The sequence below is a fragment of the Struthio camelus genome, chromosome 23, assembly GCF_040807025.1.
Source record: "Struthio camelus isolate bStrCam1 chromosome 23, bStrCam1.hap1, whole genome shotgun sequence".
NCBI classification, from domain to species: Eukaryota; Metazoa; Chordata; class Aves; order Struthioniformes; family Struthionidae; genus Struthio; species Struthio camelus.
In genome coordinates, this window is record NC_090964.1 from 9,108,605 (window position 1) to 9,124,990 (window position 16,386).

General features: G+C 49.9%; 1 protein-coding gene across 4 annotated transcripts in view; it reads right to left on the reverse strand.

The window, feature by feature from the left end:
• CSMD2 (CUB and Sushi multiple domains 2) overlaps positions 1-16,386 on the reverse strand; it is a 373,566-nt gene that overhangs the window by 28,928 nt on the left and 328,252 nt on the right. For all 4 annotated transcript variants that reach the window (XM_068917408.1, XM_068917409.1, XM_068917410.1 and 1 more), the window contains 7 exons: positions 11,454-11,639; positions 10,940-11,134; positions 9,347-9,520; positions 8,822-8,995; positions 5,644-5,817; positions 4,117-4,305; positions 792-965 (listed from right to left, as the gene is read on the reverse strand). In XM_068917408.1, the coding sequence (XP_068773509.1) occupies positions 792-965; positions 4,117-4,305; positions 5,644-5,817; positions 8,822-8,995; positions 9,347-9,520; positions 10,940-11,134; positions 11,454-11,639 (1,266 nt within the window). The remainder of the gene's footprint in view (positions 1-791; positions 966-4,116; positions 4,306-5,643; positions 5,818-8,821; positions 8,996-9,346; positions 9,521-10,939; positions 11,135-11,453; positions 11,640-16,386) is intronic.

Sequence of the window (16,386 nt, forward strand, 5' to 3'; positions counted from 1 at the left end):
ATGCTCTCCAAGGAACAAGTGAGAGGACGGCATGGGGAGGGCACCACTGCTTATGCTGCACCACTGCTTCCACTGCAGGCCATCAACTGAGACCCCAGCACCCTGACTTCAGGAAGGCCTGGCAAGTACACCGCATTGTATCCCTGTGCCCCTGACCCAAGTCCATCTCATCAGAGATATTTTTGCTGATTAGGACATTTTCAGTGCAAGAACCTTTCTTGCTTTAGCATGCGAGCAGGGACTGAGCTCTTCTGCCAATCTGCTTGCAGTGGAGGTGCTGACGACACGGAAACCCATGTTACCAGCCTCCACCTGCCTCGTGCAGGTCTGGGATGGCAACGGTGCCGTAATAGCAGATAGCAGGCCCTGGGAAGGGGCCACGCGTACTGGAACGCTTTAGAAAGAGGGTCAGATGCTGCGGTTAGGATGCGAGTTCCTGCTTCTGTTTAAGATGCTTTTGCCCTGAACAGTCTCTGCAAGGAGAGAACTGTAAAGCAGCAGGCTGCAGTACCCCTCCTGCCACAAGCAATTGCTACAGTGATTTATTCGTCTTCTTGTAAGCTAAATGGTTTAGTCTCTAACAGCGCTTATCATTCCAGATGTAGGAGACTGGACAGCTGAGATACTGCTATTTTTGGAGTCTTCCATGATCCCAGCTCACCCTCTGTAGCCTGTGCATTTCTCCAGCTCAGCTAAAGCCCATCAGGCTGCCCCCTTGCAAGACAGAAAGTGGTAGTGGAGGACCCAACCAGTACTATACTCCTTCCCCCGGTCACCCGGGCCCAGCTTACCTGAGCAGTGCGGGAGGGAGCCGCTCCAGCGCCCATCGAGCTGGCACATGCGAGTGGAGTTGCCGATCAGAGTCCTCTTCCCGAGGCAGCTGTACCGGACCACAGAGCCCACGGTGTACTTGTCGCCCGAGATCTGGGCGTGGGGCGGCGAGCCGGGGTGGCCGCAAGAGACCACTGCAAAGAGACAAGGACAAAGGCTTTGGGCACAACAGGTGATACAGCAGGTACAGCAGCAAAGCACTGCGTGTTTGAGGGCGCTAACTGGAGCGTGCCCCAGCATCCCGGTCAGACTGGCCGTGGGACCACCCCCGGGCTCCGGTGCGGCGCAGCACACCTTGCCTCGCTCTCCTCCCCGGGGACATGAGCTGGTCCTGTAGGAGCTGCCAAGGGTTGAGGCTGGGTTTGTGCATAAACGCGTAGTCCTGACACGGACAGGCATTAGGCAGCTCCTCGGAAAACTCACTCTGTAATCGATGACACCTCCCAGCTCAGCAAATTCATCTGGCGGTTTGTGAACACTGCTCACCCGTCCATCGCTGGTAAAAACATACGGCTAACAATAATTAATTGGTTTATTTTAGCTTAGCAATCAGAGTGGTGACAGTGAGGGTGTTGACAAATACCCCGACAGCTCTAGGGAATATGAAGTTTGGATGAGGATTCTCAGGGTAAAGACCATGTACCATGCAGTTTTGGAGGAAAGCGCCCATAACGGCTACGTTCTCTCCCTCCGCTATATTCTAAAAATACAAATGCTGACATTAGGTGGAATCCATGATGTATGTTTCAATAAAAAGGAGAGCACGCGTCTGCTTGGGCATGTGGGCGGTGAAATACACTGGTACAGAGCTGTGACTAAAACCAAGGACGCTTTCAAAAGAAATGGGTTTGATAGCTGCTACTTAAACTCATGCTGTAACTAACGATTTAATAACTGATACTCCAGCAGACACAGCTAAGCTTAAAATCTGTGCCAGTGCTGAGGTTTTTAAAGGATTTATGTACCCTGTGTGAAGACTATTTCCTCTGATGTGCTAGGCTCTGCTCCCATGTACTTTATTAATTTGAATCACTCCCCTCACCCCCAAGGATATCGATTCTTTTTTAGTCCCTCCTCAAAAACACTCATTAGACAACGTTTTCAAACCAAGATTGCCTGGCATTAAGCTTCCCGGCTCACGTTTTAGAAAGTACCTTGTGATTTTAAGTACCCAGTTATAAGCACTTTAAAGGGATGTGGGTTTCAGAAAGCACTGGGCACATCCTAGGTTCAGCACACAGAAAACAGACATGCAAAAATCTCTTACGTTTTTTTGAAATCGTACGCCCATGAATCCAGCCCATGAATCAGTTGTAAAACTGACCTGATCTTCCAGAGTTTTGAGAACGCCCACAAATCCTCCAAGTCAACAGAAGCTCAACATCTCAAAGAAGGAGAACGCTTATTTACCTGAATAGCTGTGGACTGAAAGAGCCTGAGACATTGGGCTCCTAGGTTTTAAAAGGCAACTACTCCCTTGGAGTCCCTGCGGCTGCTTTAATATGCAGTTATCACTTGTCAGTTCCCCATGGCCTGTGCAGGGTGCTGTAAACGCAAGAAGGTGGCATGCTGCTAACAAAAGGAAAGGAAAATGTGCCAAAACCTACTGTTTATGACTAGGCGTGGAAGGATAACAAAAGAAATAAAGAAACAATCATGGTTTTGGAACAGCTCAGCTGATCTGAACTTGAGGATCTTCATTTCTGACTGCTCAAGAGATTTGTTATGCCAGGTAACAAGAGATCTCACTCGCTTTAGCACACAAGCACAAAACCCAGTAGACGCGTCTCCGTTCTAGTTGCTGTTTTTCTTTTGTGCTTTCTCTCAACACTAAACCCTGCCAAACACCTTCTGTTCCTCCAGGAGGATATCTGTTTCCAGGAAAGACTACCAAGATGTTTTGATAAAACTTGGACTCGTGGGTGTCATCTCTGTCCTGCTCTCTAGCGCCAAGAGAGCCGAGGCTCTCCACTGGCTGCTAACGTCAATGGAGAGCCGAGGCTCTTTCATAAAATGCTTGGAGAAATATCTCCCGGATAAGGCATTGCCACTACTATGTATGACCAGCAGGAGTATTTTGTGCCTTTCTAGGCATAGGTCTTCTACAGCATTTCAATCTCTGGTCTAATAAATAGGAAGATGTAACCTCCCTAAAACGTAAACTACTTCAGGCCTGTAACTTGGATGTTACTGGAAATGTGCCTTTCTACAGCGCGCTCCACTTTCTAACTTTGCTCCTGTATCTCAGCTGCGCCAGTGGAAATCTGATAGTGGTTTCATAAATTATGCATCTGTTCAGGGCTCCATTTCCATGTTTCTAAAGCTCCATCTTTGAGTTTGATGGGCTGGGATCACAGATCCTGCACCTGGGCAGAAAGGCACATCTGCACCCAGAAGCAAGAACAGGCACTTCAGGGCATGTACTACGCAGCAGTACAGCTGTGCCATGCCAGGCTGAAAAGACAAAAAAGAGCTTCTATATTTGGGCAGTGTGGGCGTATATATGTATTGCCACGGCACGTCACCGACTCTACGAACAAGGACAGTTGTTTTGAAGAGCTCCCTGCAGCAGGGTACATCACCTCCAAACCACAGACACAGCTGCTTCCTTAAGCCAAGTCACTGCCCAGAACCTCCCAATACTCTCTGCTGAGCCCTTAATTACGCATCTCTGCAAACCCCCATGGCAGAAAGCACCAGGATACTTTAAGAAAGGGGAAAAATACAGAGCAAGAGTCAAAAGGCAAATCCTCTTTCAACATCTGCCTTGCAACAGAATAAAGGCTGTGTTTACTTCAGCACCGCACGGCTGTTTCCCTCCTCCAAGCCCTGGGGGCGAGTGGGTGTACCCAAGCTGAGCTTTAGCCTCGTGGGGCTAAACATGCCGGGGCCTTGGCCAGCCTAATTGCACGCTGCCTTCCCAGGAAGGCCTGTGTCGCGGGAGTGACACTTCCCTTCTCTACCTGCAGCGCTTTCCGGAGCCAAACGGAACCAGGAAAACTCCGAGGTGGGCTGCCTTTCCCTGGAGAGCGAAACGATCCCTGTCTAATATGATTTCTCTCCTCAGACCACATATTTTCCCTCTGTGGGCAGGATCCAGAGGCCAGTGAAGCAGATGGAAAGATTCCTATTGACTACAAAGGGCTTGGGATCCAGAGTTTTGACACGATCACTCAGCTAAATAAACGACAGAGAACCACACGGGAGGAAAACCTGTGCTGGACTAGTGGAGTACAGCTCTTTAATAACACCCGGACCAAATGGGCATTATTCTAAAGAACTTACAAAGACACTGCGGGAGGGCACGGTCCCAAGTGCCATCCCCCTGACAGGTAAGTACATGGGTACCCAGTAAGTAATATCCATGGCTGCACTGATACGAGACAGTTGTTCCAAAGCTGAATCTGTGAGGACCGCTTGGCTGCACTTGACGGATGCTGTTTTCCAGGTGCCCAGGGTCAGTACAGTTTACAACTGCAAACAAACGACAAAAAAATACAAAACAAAGGGTGTAACAAAGGATTCTGTAAAAAACGAGCAGGAAAAGGGGAAAAAATTGCAAGTCACATGTTCCACAGTTTCCTTTTTTAATCTTTTTTTTTTTTTTTTAAAACGTTCTTTAGGGCAGAAATAGAATAAAAATTATTAAAAGATAAAAGAGAGAGCAGAGGCAATCCTGCAGGCTCTCATTCTACCATGCAAGCCTCAGGAGCAGAGCCTTGCTCTCTGGCCCGGTTGCAGGACTGGGCCTTACATTAGCACGTTGAAGAGAGCCGGTTCCCTGACAGACATAGCAACAGTCCTGCCAGAGATACTGGATTTCGGGAATACAGAAGAAGGGAGTGCACAGAGAGGAGGGAAATGCGATAAGTGAACTTGAGCGCTAATATCAATGGAAGTAGGGCAGCCTAGGAGGAGGACAGGCTCTGCAGCTAGGAGCACCGACGTTTGTCGTGACCAAACTGCTCTGGGCTACCAGAATGACCCCTACTAAGGGTCTGGCCTGATATTCTCTTGTGTCCTCCCCACCTACAACAAATAGCTCAATGTCTTGGAAGATGTGGGGCTGGGCAGGGCTTTCTAACAGCGCTGGGGGAAACCACCTGCCTCCTGGAGTGAGCGGGGCAGGATGACAAAGGGATAACAGATTTATTACTTGAGATTTAAATAGGCCCTCAGAGTTCAAACATCACTTGTACGTTCCTGATGAACTGCAAGATTGGTTTTATGTAAATTTATGACAGTGTCAAGCTGCATTTCAGGAGCCCAGAGTAACTGAAGAGGAAGGCACAGAGATAAACAAAGTCAGATCTGTCTAGATTAAATGGCACGGTTTCCTTACTTGTTCAGCAGCAAAATCCAGCACCAGGCTTGCTCTGTGCTCCCCTTGACATTTGTGTTCCCCTCCTCTCCCTCCCTGGCCATAACTAGCTCCCACTGACAGAGCGGGAAAAACACAGACTGTGATCTGCAAGGACTCCTTCCTGGGCCAAATCTCAGCTTGCAACACTCAGCAAATACTATTAAGTCACCTTGCCACAGGACACTGAACCCTTCTCATACCCATGGAGGGGGAGGCTAACTGCTCCACTTCTGAGCCAGCATGGGGCTTAGCTCTGCTATCTGTCCTGGCAGCAACACTCACCCACCACTACATCTTCCTGAAGACGATGCATCAGGATGCTTGCCTGTACATCAGCCCTGGTGAGTGACACAGCTGAGGGGTTTCTGATCCTCAGGCCCTCCTCAGCCTAAGGCGCCCAGGATTTCCAGGCTGCAGCAGTGGCAGAGGGGTCGAGGCAGACGACTTACCGCGGCAGGCGGGCAGCGAGCTGCTCCACTGTCCGTTGGCCAAGCACTGGGACTGGGAGGCTCCTTCCAGGTGGTATCCAGTGTTACATACAAACTTGGCCACGTCATTCAGATTGAACTGACTCCCTTGTGTCAAGCCATTGGCAGGATTGCCGGGGTGGCCACAAGTGATGGCTACAATTAGAAATTGGAGATGTTACCTCTTTGCCTGGAAAAAAATGGATTGTCCAAGCTGGAAAAAGTTCTCAAGGAAGGAGACCATCAAGGAACCCACAACAACCCTGAGACCCACACTGACTTCAAAGATCTCTGGCCAGATCTGTTGAAATACTGAACCAAGCTGAGGATATGGTACCTGTGTTCATTTTACAAGCATGAGAAATTCTCTGGAACACTTTCTAAGCAGCTGAGTGCCAGCATCCTCCTGACTTGTACTGTAAATACCCAGAGCGCCTCTTCAACAACCCCAGCTATTGCTATTAATCTGTTGCCTTACACTGCCCTGGGCGTCACACACAAAGCCATGAAACCTGAGGTTTTTCTCCCCCTCCCTGGTTTACGTCAGATATATGCTCACTGCAGGATAAAGCTACACCTGGAGAGAAAGGAGGTAAAAGAGAAAAAAGCATGAGGAAAAATTGGGTTTCTAATATATAGTCTAAGATGCTTAAATCTTCCTGCTTTCAGGTTGAAAAACTTCAGGGGGAAAACCTTTATTCCTAACCCTCTGTAATGAGGTTTTTTGCATAGTTCTTTTCCCTGTGGCTGACGTTAGCCCACGCCAGAGCAGAGGTAAGGGGCTAATGGGCCGGGTTGGAGCCACTCTGACAATTCCCCGGGGCGCGGAAGCTGCAGGGGCGAAGGACGGAGCAGCAGGAAGCACAGGGAGCTCTGACATCAAAAGCATGTTTGCCTGGTCACCCTCTTGGCACCTTAGCAGAGGTCAGTCTGGAAGGGTGGATAAAACCCTTGTGAGACTTCTGCTATTAGTAAAGTCTGGAAACGTTGCTTTAGAGCACAGCATGTCCCCCTGTGCAAAAGAAACATCAGGATATTCCATAAGGAGCTTTTGGCTACTTAAGGAACGTGACATCTTCTGACACCTGAGGACAAGGCAACACTGATTACTGTCACGCTGAAACAGGGTAATGGTCCACCAGTAGAAGTCCAGCAGTTTAGCTGAACAGCTGCCAAAGCTGGAAGCTAAAGGGGAACATGAAATTCCCACTAAAGATCCATAATGCATTTGACTGCCAGGGCTGGACTATACCACGGGGAAAGAAATTTATTTCTGATGCAAGCTGGTGACAGGTACAGGCCTAAAAATATGAAGCAAGATAGCCTCCTAGGGCTATAGGAAACAACATCCAATTCTCTGAGGTACTCCAGAATATGACACTCCTGAATATCATACACACTTTGAAACAGGAGACGGATTCTTTCCCAGAAAGAAAAGGCTTTCCCTAGTTGGTATGGATCAGAAAGGCCAGTTTATGTAGAGCAAGCAATTGCATCGGTATAAAGAGAAAATATCAGGACAATAGGAAATTATAATGTGATAATGGAGTGCCCTGAGCTTCTCCAGAAACAATAAGGCCTCAAGACATCTAATTTCAGAGCCCAACAGTGCTCTGCTTTAATGACATTCAATTTATGTTACCCGCGAGACCTGATATACAGTGTAATAATTTCAAGGCTGACTTCCGAATGTGAGACACCTTTACAGAAGCATCACACAAAAGCATTTAGTTGCCAGAGCTGGAGGGCTGCACAAAGCTGCAATGGACAAACGCAGCGCGCTCGAGCCCTGCACGGGACGGCGGATCGGCGGTCAGTAGACACACGCAGACAAGCAACGGTCGTCTGCTTTGTTCTGACGGGTTTGGTCCCTCCTGAAAGGAACCGGGTGATCCATGAAAATGGGTCTTGAAGAAATCCTGCGTTTCTGTGAAGCTGCTTGGCAGCAGCAGGACTTCTACCAGTTAAGACTTCCTGGATCAAGGTTGCTGCATATGTAACTTGGCTGGTAAATATGAATTAAAAGTTTTTCAATTGAGCATCCTCAGACATTGGAGTAATTCAAATTTGAATCAGAGACAGACTTTCTGTAACTCTTATTTTCCTCAAAACCTCATACAAAATCCTAGACATGAACACTTTAATTTTTGGAGCCACTGCTAATCTTTTCAGCTTGAGTCTATTTCTTATTTTTAGGCTGGAATGATTTACAGGTCATTTCCTATTTCATATCTTGCTGCGAATATTGTGCCTCAGCAGGTGAAGCCATAACCCATGCAGGTGAGGCTGGAAGCAAACAACTGGAAAATCATGATATGAAATACGTGGGCTGCCCTGTTTATTGATAAGATGATGTTTAAACTTATTAGCACCTTAGTTAGAACGCTAGAGACTTATTTAATTAGCTTATTTACCAGAAAGATAAACGAGTACGTTGTGCAAGGTGACTTGTGAACGTCCATCACAGGAAGGGGGACTTTCCTCTGGCACCGAACGTGGGCCACAGTGGTGGGGATGGCGAGGGACGGTGTCTGCCTTTGTCCTCCCTGCTCCCTGACAAACCCTCCTCAGGAACTACAACTGCAATCAGGCTCATCCATTAGAAACCCAGCAGGACAGTTCAAACCTGCCTCATCTTTGGACCGCCCGAGAATTAACAGACTCATGTCCAATTCATGGCACTTCTGGAAACCTGACTGCATTCCTCCCCCTCCCTCATCTCTGCCTTTGCAACTGGCCTTTGAGCAGATTTTACCAGTGCCAGAAACTCCTGTCTGGTTATGCAGACACACGCTGGTATGGAGCAGACAACTACCAGCTCCCCGCTAGGCTGAAGGGGAAGGACTCAAGGCTATCTTAGCTGCGGCTGTCACCTGGCCAGCATCCATTCGGGCAGCAGATATTTCTGACAAAGAAGCTACAAATAAAGCTGAGCTTTCTTCCCACCCACCCTTCTGAGGCAATAGGCAGCTACTGGGGCAATCACTTCTTAGCTGGGTGAAAACCTGGAGTGACCATCCATTCCCCTACTCCAGTTTTTCCTTGCTTACATGACTTTTTCCCTCAGGAAACTCTGAACTCCTAGGAGGAGACAGTGATCTTTGTACGTGCTCGTCCTCTAACCGTAACTGGGGCTAAAGAAATCTGACAACATACTTACGCACACAGACAGGCGTCTTTCCAGACCAGTGGTGGTCCTGCTGGCAGATCCTCACAGACATCCCAATCAGGCGGAAGCCGGGGTTACACTGATAAACCACACTGCCCCGGTAGTTGTAGTTCTCACCATTGATCAGCCCGTTGACGATGGGACTGGGAACTCCGCAGTGCCCCGCTGCAGGAGGGAGACAAGACCCATCATTCAGGGTGTGTGCCTGCTCTTCCTGAAGCCATCGCAAACCGACCTGACTGTCTGCAGGGATCTGAGTTTGAGTCTCTGCAGTAATAAATAAAATCACAGCAGCAATAAAAACAACTTATCATTTTTAAAGCTTTCCCCTCCAATCTCAAAATGCTTTACCTCTATTGCACACCACAGAATCACAGTCTGCTTCCTTTTTATATCCACTCAAACACCTACGTCAGTAGCACTAAGTCCTTGCCAGGGTTCCTTCTTGAATTAGGATCTAAATTTCCTATTCCCTCCTGAAATTCCTCACCACATCATGGATGCTCCAACACCTACCCAGACATTTCACCTCTGCTCCACTCCAAAGTCCATTCGCCATGCACTCCCGCACACGGGACCCTACCAGGGTGTAGCCGATGTTGCATGAGAAGATGGCTGTAGCGCCATAGCTGGTCAATGTGCCAATCTTGTTCCCATTAGGTGGAACTGGCAGGTCTCCGCAAGAGATAACTAGAAGAGATCCCAAAGTACAGTGAGAGCAAATAGGCACGGAGATTCATTTTTGAATGAAATGCAGTCAATGAAAATCCTCCTCACAAGTTACTACTGAAGTCAGAAATGAGTAGGAAAGATTATTTAATAGTTGCAGAGACAATTAGAACTATTCACAGTCATATTGCGTGAGGTGACAAATATAACTGCTATTAATATTTATGCTTCAGGACATGAGGGATGTACTAAAGATGAGATTTGGCTAGGAAGAAACTTCTATACATAGGAATATTTCTATTATTAACCCATTTCTATTATTATTGATTGGTACAGCTGGGAAGACTGATTTACAGAAAAGCTATAAAACGACACAGAATTACAGGGTGCTTTCTTATAAGAAAGTGACACCAGGGACTTCTGTGCTTATTCTCACACAATGACTTCCAGGACGGAGCTCAAGTCTCCAGAGCAGATCCACAGAAGACACCCAGCTGAAAGCCTGGGGATCCAAATTCCCCTGCTTTGTAGGGTGTAGCAGGAGTTTGCCCAGGAGCCCTTGCGAACAGAGCTGGCAGCCGCAAAGTTCAGCTCTTTATTTAACTTACCTTACAGATCTGCAAACCCTCCGGAGCTTTCAAACTCAGCAAGAAATCAGAGACTCACACTGGGTCCTTTTGACCTTAGTGCATTGCCAAGTTTCTGTCATTTGAATTTAGGAGGCAATAATGCCGAAGAAATAAAATGGGGTCAGGCTCACGCTCCCGGAACTGGCTGCAGAGCTAGCAGGGGTAAAACTACATCTGTCACTGAAGTCGGCAGCGGCATCTCTAGAAGCAAAGGGAGCCAGGAGGGAAGGGAACGCTGCCATTCCAAAGGAGAAATTTTTCTGACTCTATCTGTGCTTAGAGAGAAACTCCCTCAACTTTGACAACAGAAAACATCCAAAGCACAGCAGCCATGTCAGAGTGACTGAGGGCTGCTTGTCTGCCAAGAGCGTTTTGGATTTACAGGTGACACCGTTACCCTCATAAACTTGGCGTTTGCGTCAGATGGGAAGAGGTTAGGTTTTAAATTGGAATATTTTATTTCTTAAAAGCAAACTTCAGAGCAGCTGGCAACAGTGACAGCTAAGCTGCTGGGACGTTGACAGCAACAGATGAGCAAATGTGCTCGAGTTCTTCCAGAAGTGTTCAGATTAAACCAAGCACCAGATCAACATACGACCTCTCCCTTCATCCAAACTCTCTTCTACCAGAGCAACTCTGCAGCCATGCTCTCAGCTGCTGCCGAGAGCAGCCAGGGCTGCGGTGCCTTTGCCCGCAACCAACAGAGCTCACGCACATGCTGAATGGAAAACAGAAGCCGTCCCCTCCTCGCCCCGAGACAGCCAGGGCAGCTGCTCTGCCCCGGCCAGGTCCGGAGATGCACAGCTCTTACTTTTGCAGGTCGGCATCGGCTCGCCTACGCTCCACTTGCCGTTGGCTTGGCACCTGATGACCCGCTGGCCTGTGTAGTAGTAGCCAGGGTCACAGATAAGCATGAGCTGGGCGTTGTAGTGGTACTGGATCTCGTAGGTCAACCGCCACCGACCGTGCTCGACTGCAATGCTGTTGATATCGGGACAGGTGACAGCTAAAATCCAAACGTGGCGAGTCGGGGAAAAGAAATGAGACGCAGAGGAGTTAACAGACGATTTAACTACAGGGCACGTGGATGTTTCAGCAAGAGCGATGGCTTTTCAACAAAGGGACCAGTATTAGCACCTCCACTTTACGGGTGGGAAACCAAGGCACTACGAGAGAGGGCATCGTACCCACGCTACGCAGGATTTGAAACCTGGTGCCCTGAATATTCCACCTGTGAGGCAGAGCGGTCTCCCCTAGAGCAGGGAGACCTTACTGACGGGACCCTCTGAATTCCCCGGGGGACTGAGCTGGCTGCCAACGCTCACCGACGCAGCGCGGGGGCTCGTTGCCGTTGCTCCAGCGCCCAGCATGCAGGCACTCGGCGGTGGGCTCCTCGCCGGGCTGCAGGTGGAAGCCCTGGTTGCAGTGGTACACGGCCTTGGTGCCCACGGTGTACTCCTTGCCAAAGACGACACCGTTCTCTGGGGCTCTGGGAACTCCACAGGAGACAGCTGCGAAGGAGGAGTGGAAAAAAACACAGCCAAGAAAATCAAAGTCGGCTTCCAGTTTTATCACAGATCTGCAGTAAGTAAGCCAAAACCCCAGATCTCAAGCTCTGCTATTTAGGAAAGCTCCAGCACCCTACTGAGCCTCAGATGCTGCAATGAATGCCCACTTTCAAAGACAGGATCAGATCTGCAGCTCCTATCTATCAGCGTGGCAACAGCAAAGCCAACAGCGAACACCAGCTTCTACTGGAAGAGACTCTGGCTCTTGTTTTCTAAATATCTATAATACAAAATCAACTCAGTATTCACAACTTTTCACACAGAGATAAAGAAACAGATAGCAATAATGTTTTGTATTTACATCTCACAGCAGCAACAGTCTAAAAACGCTCTCCAGCAGCACTTCTGGATTACATAAGGCAGCAAACTGTATAATTACGTTGTGGCAGAAGCAGGGCTAAATTTAGCATTACGGATGAGAAGGTAAGAGGAGAGGTTCAGAGGAGAACCGATATCAACAGGCACAGTGCCAAGCGGCCGCTCAAGATGGCAGCACTTCGGAGAAGCCGCTCTGCACCGTTTGCCGAGGCTGAGAGCCTCCGTCCTGTGGGTCCTGTGGCCCGGAGAGCGGCCAAACAGGGCAGAAAGGGCAGGCAGGTCTCCAGGAAAGCGAAACGTGAGCCACAGGCAGGCTCACTGGCGCTGCAAGAGTTTCACAACACGCTGCGAGCCCTGCTACCCCCTTTCCTACCGCTGGGAAAACCAGCACTGGGAGTCTGTCACCCAAATGTGTTTTTTTCTGCTAATATTCGCAAGAGCTGGGAAACTACACCCAGACTCGCCTCCAAAAACAGCAAGTGGGTTCCCACCCCTCTCTGTGAGTTTCGCCTCTGGGGAAAGCCCATCTCCCTTGGACTGCAGACCTGCAGCCCGCCAGCCCAGATGGGCCCGGGACGGCAGCGGGTAGGGGCCTCCCGGCGCACCGTGACGCTGCCACCGCGAGACCAGCAGCCAGCGGGGCTGCCAGCCAGGCAGGGCACAGAGATGAGCAGAGCCCATTGGCAACCGCTGATTTGGTGGCCAACACCTAATCCAAACGATTATCTGCAGTTTTAAAACGCTCCAAAGGAAATTCATTCCTTGCTAGAATAGCCAGAGCTGTTCCTGCTCACCTAATACATGAGCTGGAGGTTAAGTCTACATCTCCTGAGTCGCAAGCAGATACTCTAAAACCTGGTCACCTGCCTGTTAGTCCCTCTGCACACAAACTAGGGTTAGAAAAGCAGCAACCTTAGGAAAGTTGGTTTCCAGTGACGTGGGCCTCACTGAGTGCTGAAAGGAGACACCAAACTTCCTGGGCGCAGCCTAAGCACAACCACTGGAGCTTTCTACCACCAAAGGTCCAAGATGCTTTTATCTCATTACTAGTACTTGAGTCGGTGGGAGCCCCAGCCCGGAGCACAATTACACAGCCCCTTGCAGATGCGAGTGGTGCTAATAGGTGTGAGTAATTCAGCAGGCTCAAATTAGCACGATCGGGCACATCGCTGGTTGAAATGATAATCATATGTATGTCATTTCACTCAGCTGAGGAGCTTGGCAAATCTCTCTACAAGGCTGGGTGTCTAGACAAGCAGTCACGCTGAATACCAATTTCATTCTGAGGCAACAGAAAGTCCTACTCTTCCACTGTCATCTTACAATTATTACAACTTTTTGATGTTACATTCAATCAAATAGATTGGAAAGAAAGCTGACCCCTTCCTTGGCCACTGCCCCCCGCTCTGTTCAGTTCTCTTCCGCTCCTGGGAGCCAGGGAGAGAAAGGAGAGACAGAGATCACGGTGCTTAGGTCTACAATTGAAAGAGGACACAAAGACTCTGGGCCCAGGGAGCAGTGAGGAAGTTCCCACCGGTGGAGCTGGGCACAGAGGCCGGTGGAGAAAGCATGAAGCCAGCAAGCTCTTGATAAAGACAGCAAGAAACGTCTCCTTCCTTTTTCACGCACCCCTGAGGACAGGCCCAAGTCTTCCCAGGGGGACAGACAGAGCTAAGGGCTGTATAGCCTGAGCATATTCTCTGCCACCAGCCAAAACTCATTATCGCCATTAGCCAGCAGGGAAACTGAAGCACGGACACCAACAGGCTGGGACACCAGGTATGAACACAGAGTAAGTCCAGCTTTTGCTCCAAGTCCGTGGGGTTTAGGTGCAACTTGCTATCTTCACGATGGTAGGATCACTTAGTGTCGGTCAGCCCTCCTGCCTGGGCAAGCTCCATTTGCATTCCTGTCAAGTGGTTTGTTTGATTATTTGGAGCCTTTCCTTTGCATAAGCCCTGCCCCGACACTAAAGAGAGTTAGCAATAATCCAGATAGGAAGCAATAAAGCAGACCATCCAGGCCAGGTGCAGTTAACTAAAAAGTTCATTAAGCCACCAAAAATGGTAATAAAAAAAATTACCCTCTTCACCTGCAGATGGTCAGGCTGAAGCACGAAGAGGAATCAGAGCGCTAACTGGGAGTGCTGACCGCTGCACCGCATGGGCTCTGGTACCCTGCAAGCTGCAGCATGACGCTGTCCTTCCTCGCAAACTTGGCATCCTTGAGCAGAACGTGGTACTATTAAGTCTTTATTTAGAGGGCCCAGCATGAAGGAGAGAGGCTTAACTTTTTGGGGTGGCAGTACACTTGTCATCTGCTCTAAAGAGCTTTTCTGAGGTTCCAACTGTGGGCACTACAAGTCAAGGGAATCAGAAGGGATGAAAGAAAAAAGCCGTTTTCAGGGAAAGGCAAAATTAACATTCGGCTACGACGGACCCACCGAGAGTCAGATCCAGGGAAAAAGGAGGTGCTTATGGGGGTTCAGAGGTATGAAAGCTCTGTCTGCAGGAAGAAAATGTGCTGGGAAAGGAGACAGAGGCCACATGAAAGCAAATCTGCAGCTGGGATTCCAAAAACAAAGCAGCTTAAAAATAGGCAGCAGCGATAGAGAAGGCATATTAGATCATCTTGTGTTCTCCCCCATTGTGCCAACGCAAGATTGTTCCCTGCAGAATATTCTCTGCTGCTTCCATAAATGTCAGCTAGGACTGAGCACATAATAAAGATTATTTGAAGGGGATCAGGAAAGGGAAGGAGGATTATGTGCTGGCAGAGGGGAGCTACAGGAGGTGGCATTTGTTAACTAGACCATGTGTTTATGGGGACCCCAGTTCCCTTCCTCCTGACACAGCTGATTGTACGAGCAATTTATTTCATGTTGTGGGTTGAATTCCCAGACCTCTGCCATGTGGTCCTGGCCACTGGAAAGGATGAACAATTGAGTACAGCCCAAAACAAAAGGTTGCCAGTTGGCTTAGAAAGCAATGCAAAAAAAGATGTGCTGGATTTTACGTGGCTGAATTTGGGCACCAAGAAGGGAGCCAGCACGGGCTACCACCTCCGCAAGGCCAGGCGGGGGAGCTGCTCCACTGCCAGTTCTCAGACTCAGCCTTGCTGCTACTCGGTTATCTGCTGCCATGGATCTCCAGGCACTTGGTAACCATGGGCAAGTATTAAGATTCCTGTTGTAAATACCGGGAAACAGAGAGAGCAGGTGACTTTCCCAAGAACGCAGAGGGGATACTCCACCTTCAGGATGCAGCTTCACCAGCCGGTTCCCCGGCAGTCAGTGGAGCGAGGCAGGCTCTTCCTGGGGGCGCTCCCAACGGCCGGCTTCAGTCTGAATTGCTCCTTGTGCAGCCAGCGGGGACAGACTCACACCTCCAGCGGGGAAATCGGAGCCCACTCGAAATGCTACCGCTTGGTCCCCAAATTCTCTGTTGGCTATAGCAGGGGGCCGTCTGGACAACCTCCCCAGCTAAGCTAGCGCCTGAAGCTGGAAGGGGCGAGCACTTCCCCGGGTTAGTGGCAAACCCCGGCGTCCTCCCGCACGCCTCTGCACCCCATCGCTGAGCCCAGCGAGGAGCGCAGCTGGGAGGAAGATCTCCCACTTCCTCCCACCCTGGTTACTGGCATCCTTTGCATACACCGCCAGACAGCACGGACCGGCACCGGAGTTTGGCACGGGCTGATGGCTTTGCCAGGCTACCCCCTCCGCCACGAGAGGCGTTTCCCATTTTCTGTGCAGCTCCTGAGGGAAGTCCTGCTCACAGATCCCTTCTGCCTGGAGAAACAACAGCACGGAGCTGGACAAGGCCCTCCCGACTCCGGCTGAGCTCAGTAACACTGCCGGAGCCACCGTTTCCAGACCTTATTCCCCCTCCTCTCTGCCTTGGTGTGCCCCCTGCACACCACTGCCTCCAGCAAGGAAACGCAGCCCGTGGACAGAAGGCAAGGCTCGGGCGGTAGTCCGGAACACCAGGACAGCAAACACTTTGCCGCGTTGTTACCTATGCTGGATGATATGGTTTTGCTCATACAAGATCCAGCACATGAGAGAAATCGCTCAGCCTGAGCTAACGCGCTGCTCCAGCGCGACTCGCGAGCCTCAGCAGCCACGACAGCCCCGGCTGACACGGGCGCTTCGCTGCGCGACCCAGCGGCTCCTTCCAGCCCCCGGCCCCTGCCCCAGCCCGCGTTGCTGCCGAAGCTGATGCACCGCTTGAGCTGCTGCTCGGCTTCCCAGCTCCCCTTGCCAAGGGCACAGCTCTTTGAGCGACAGGGGCTTGGTTTAACCTCTTGTCATTCACCTTGATACAAACACACCCTTGAGAGGGCTCCAAATGGATATAAGCATCCACATCATAAG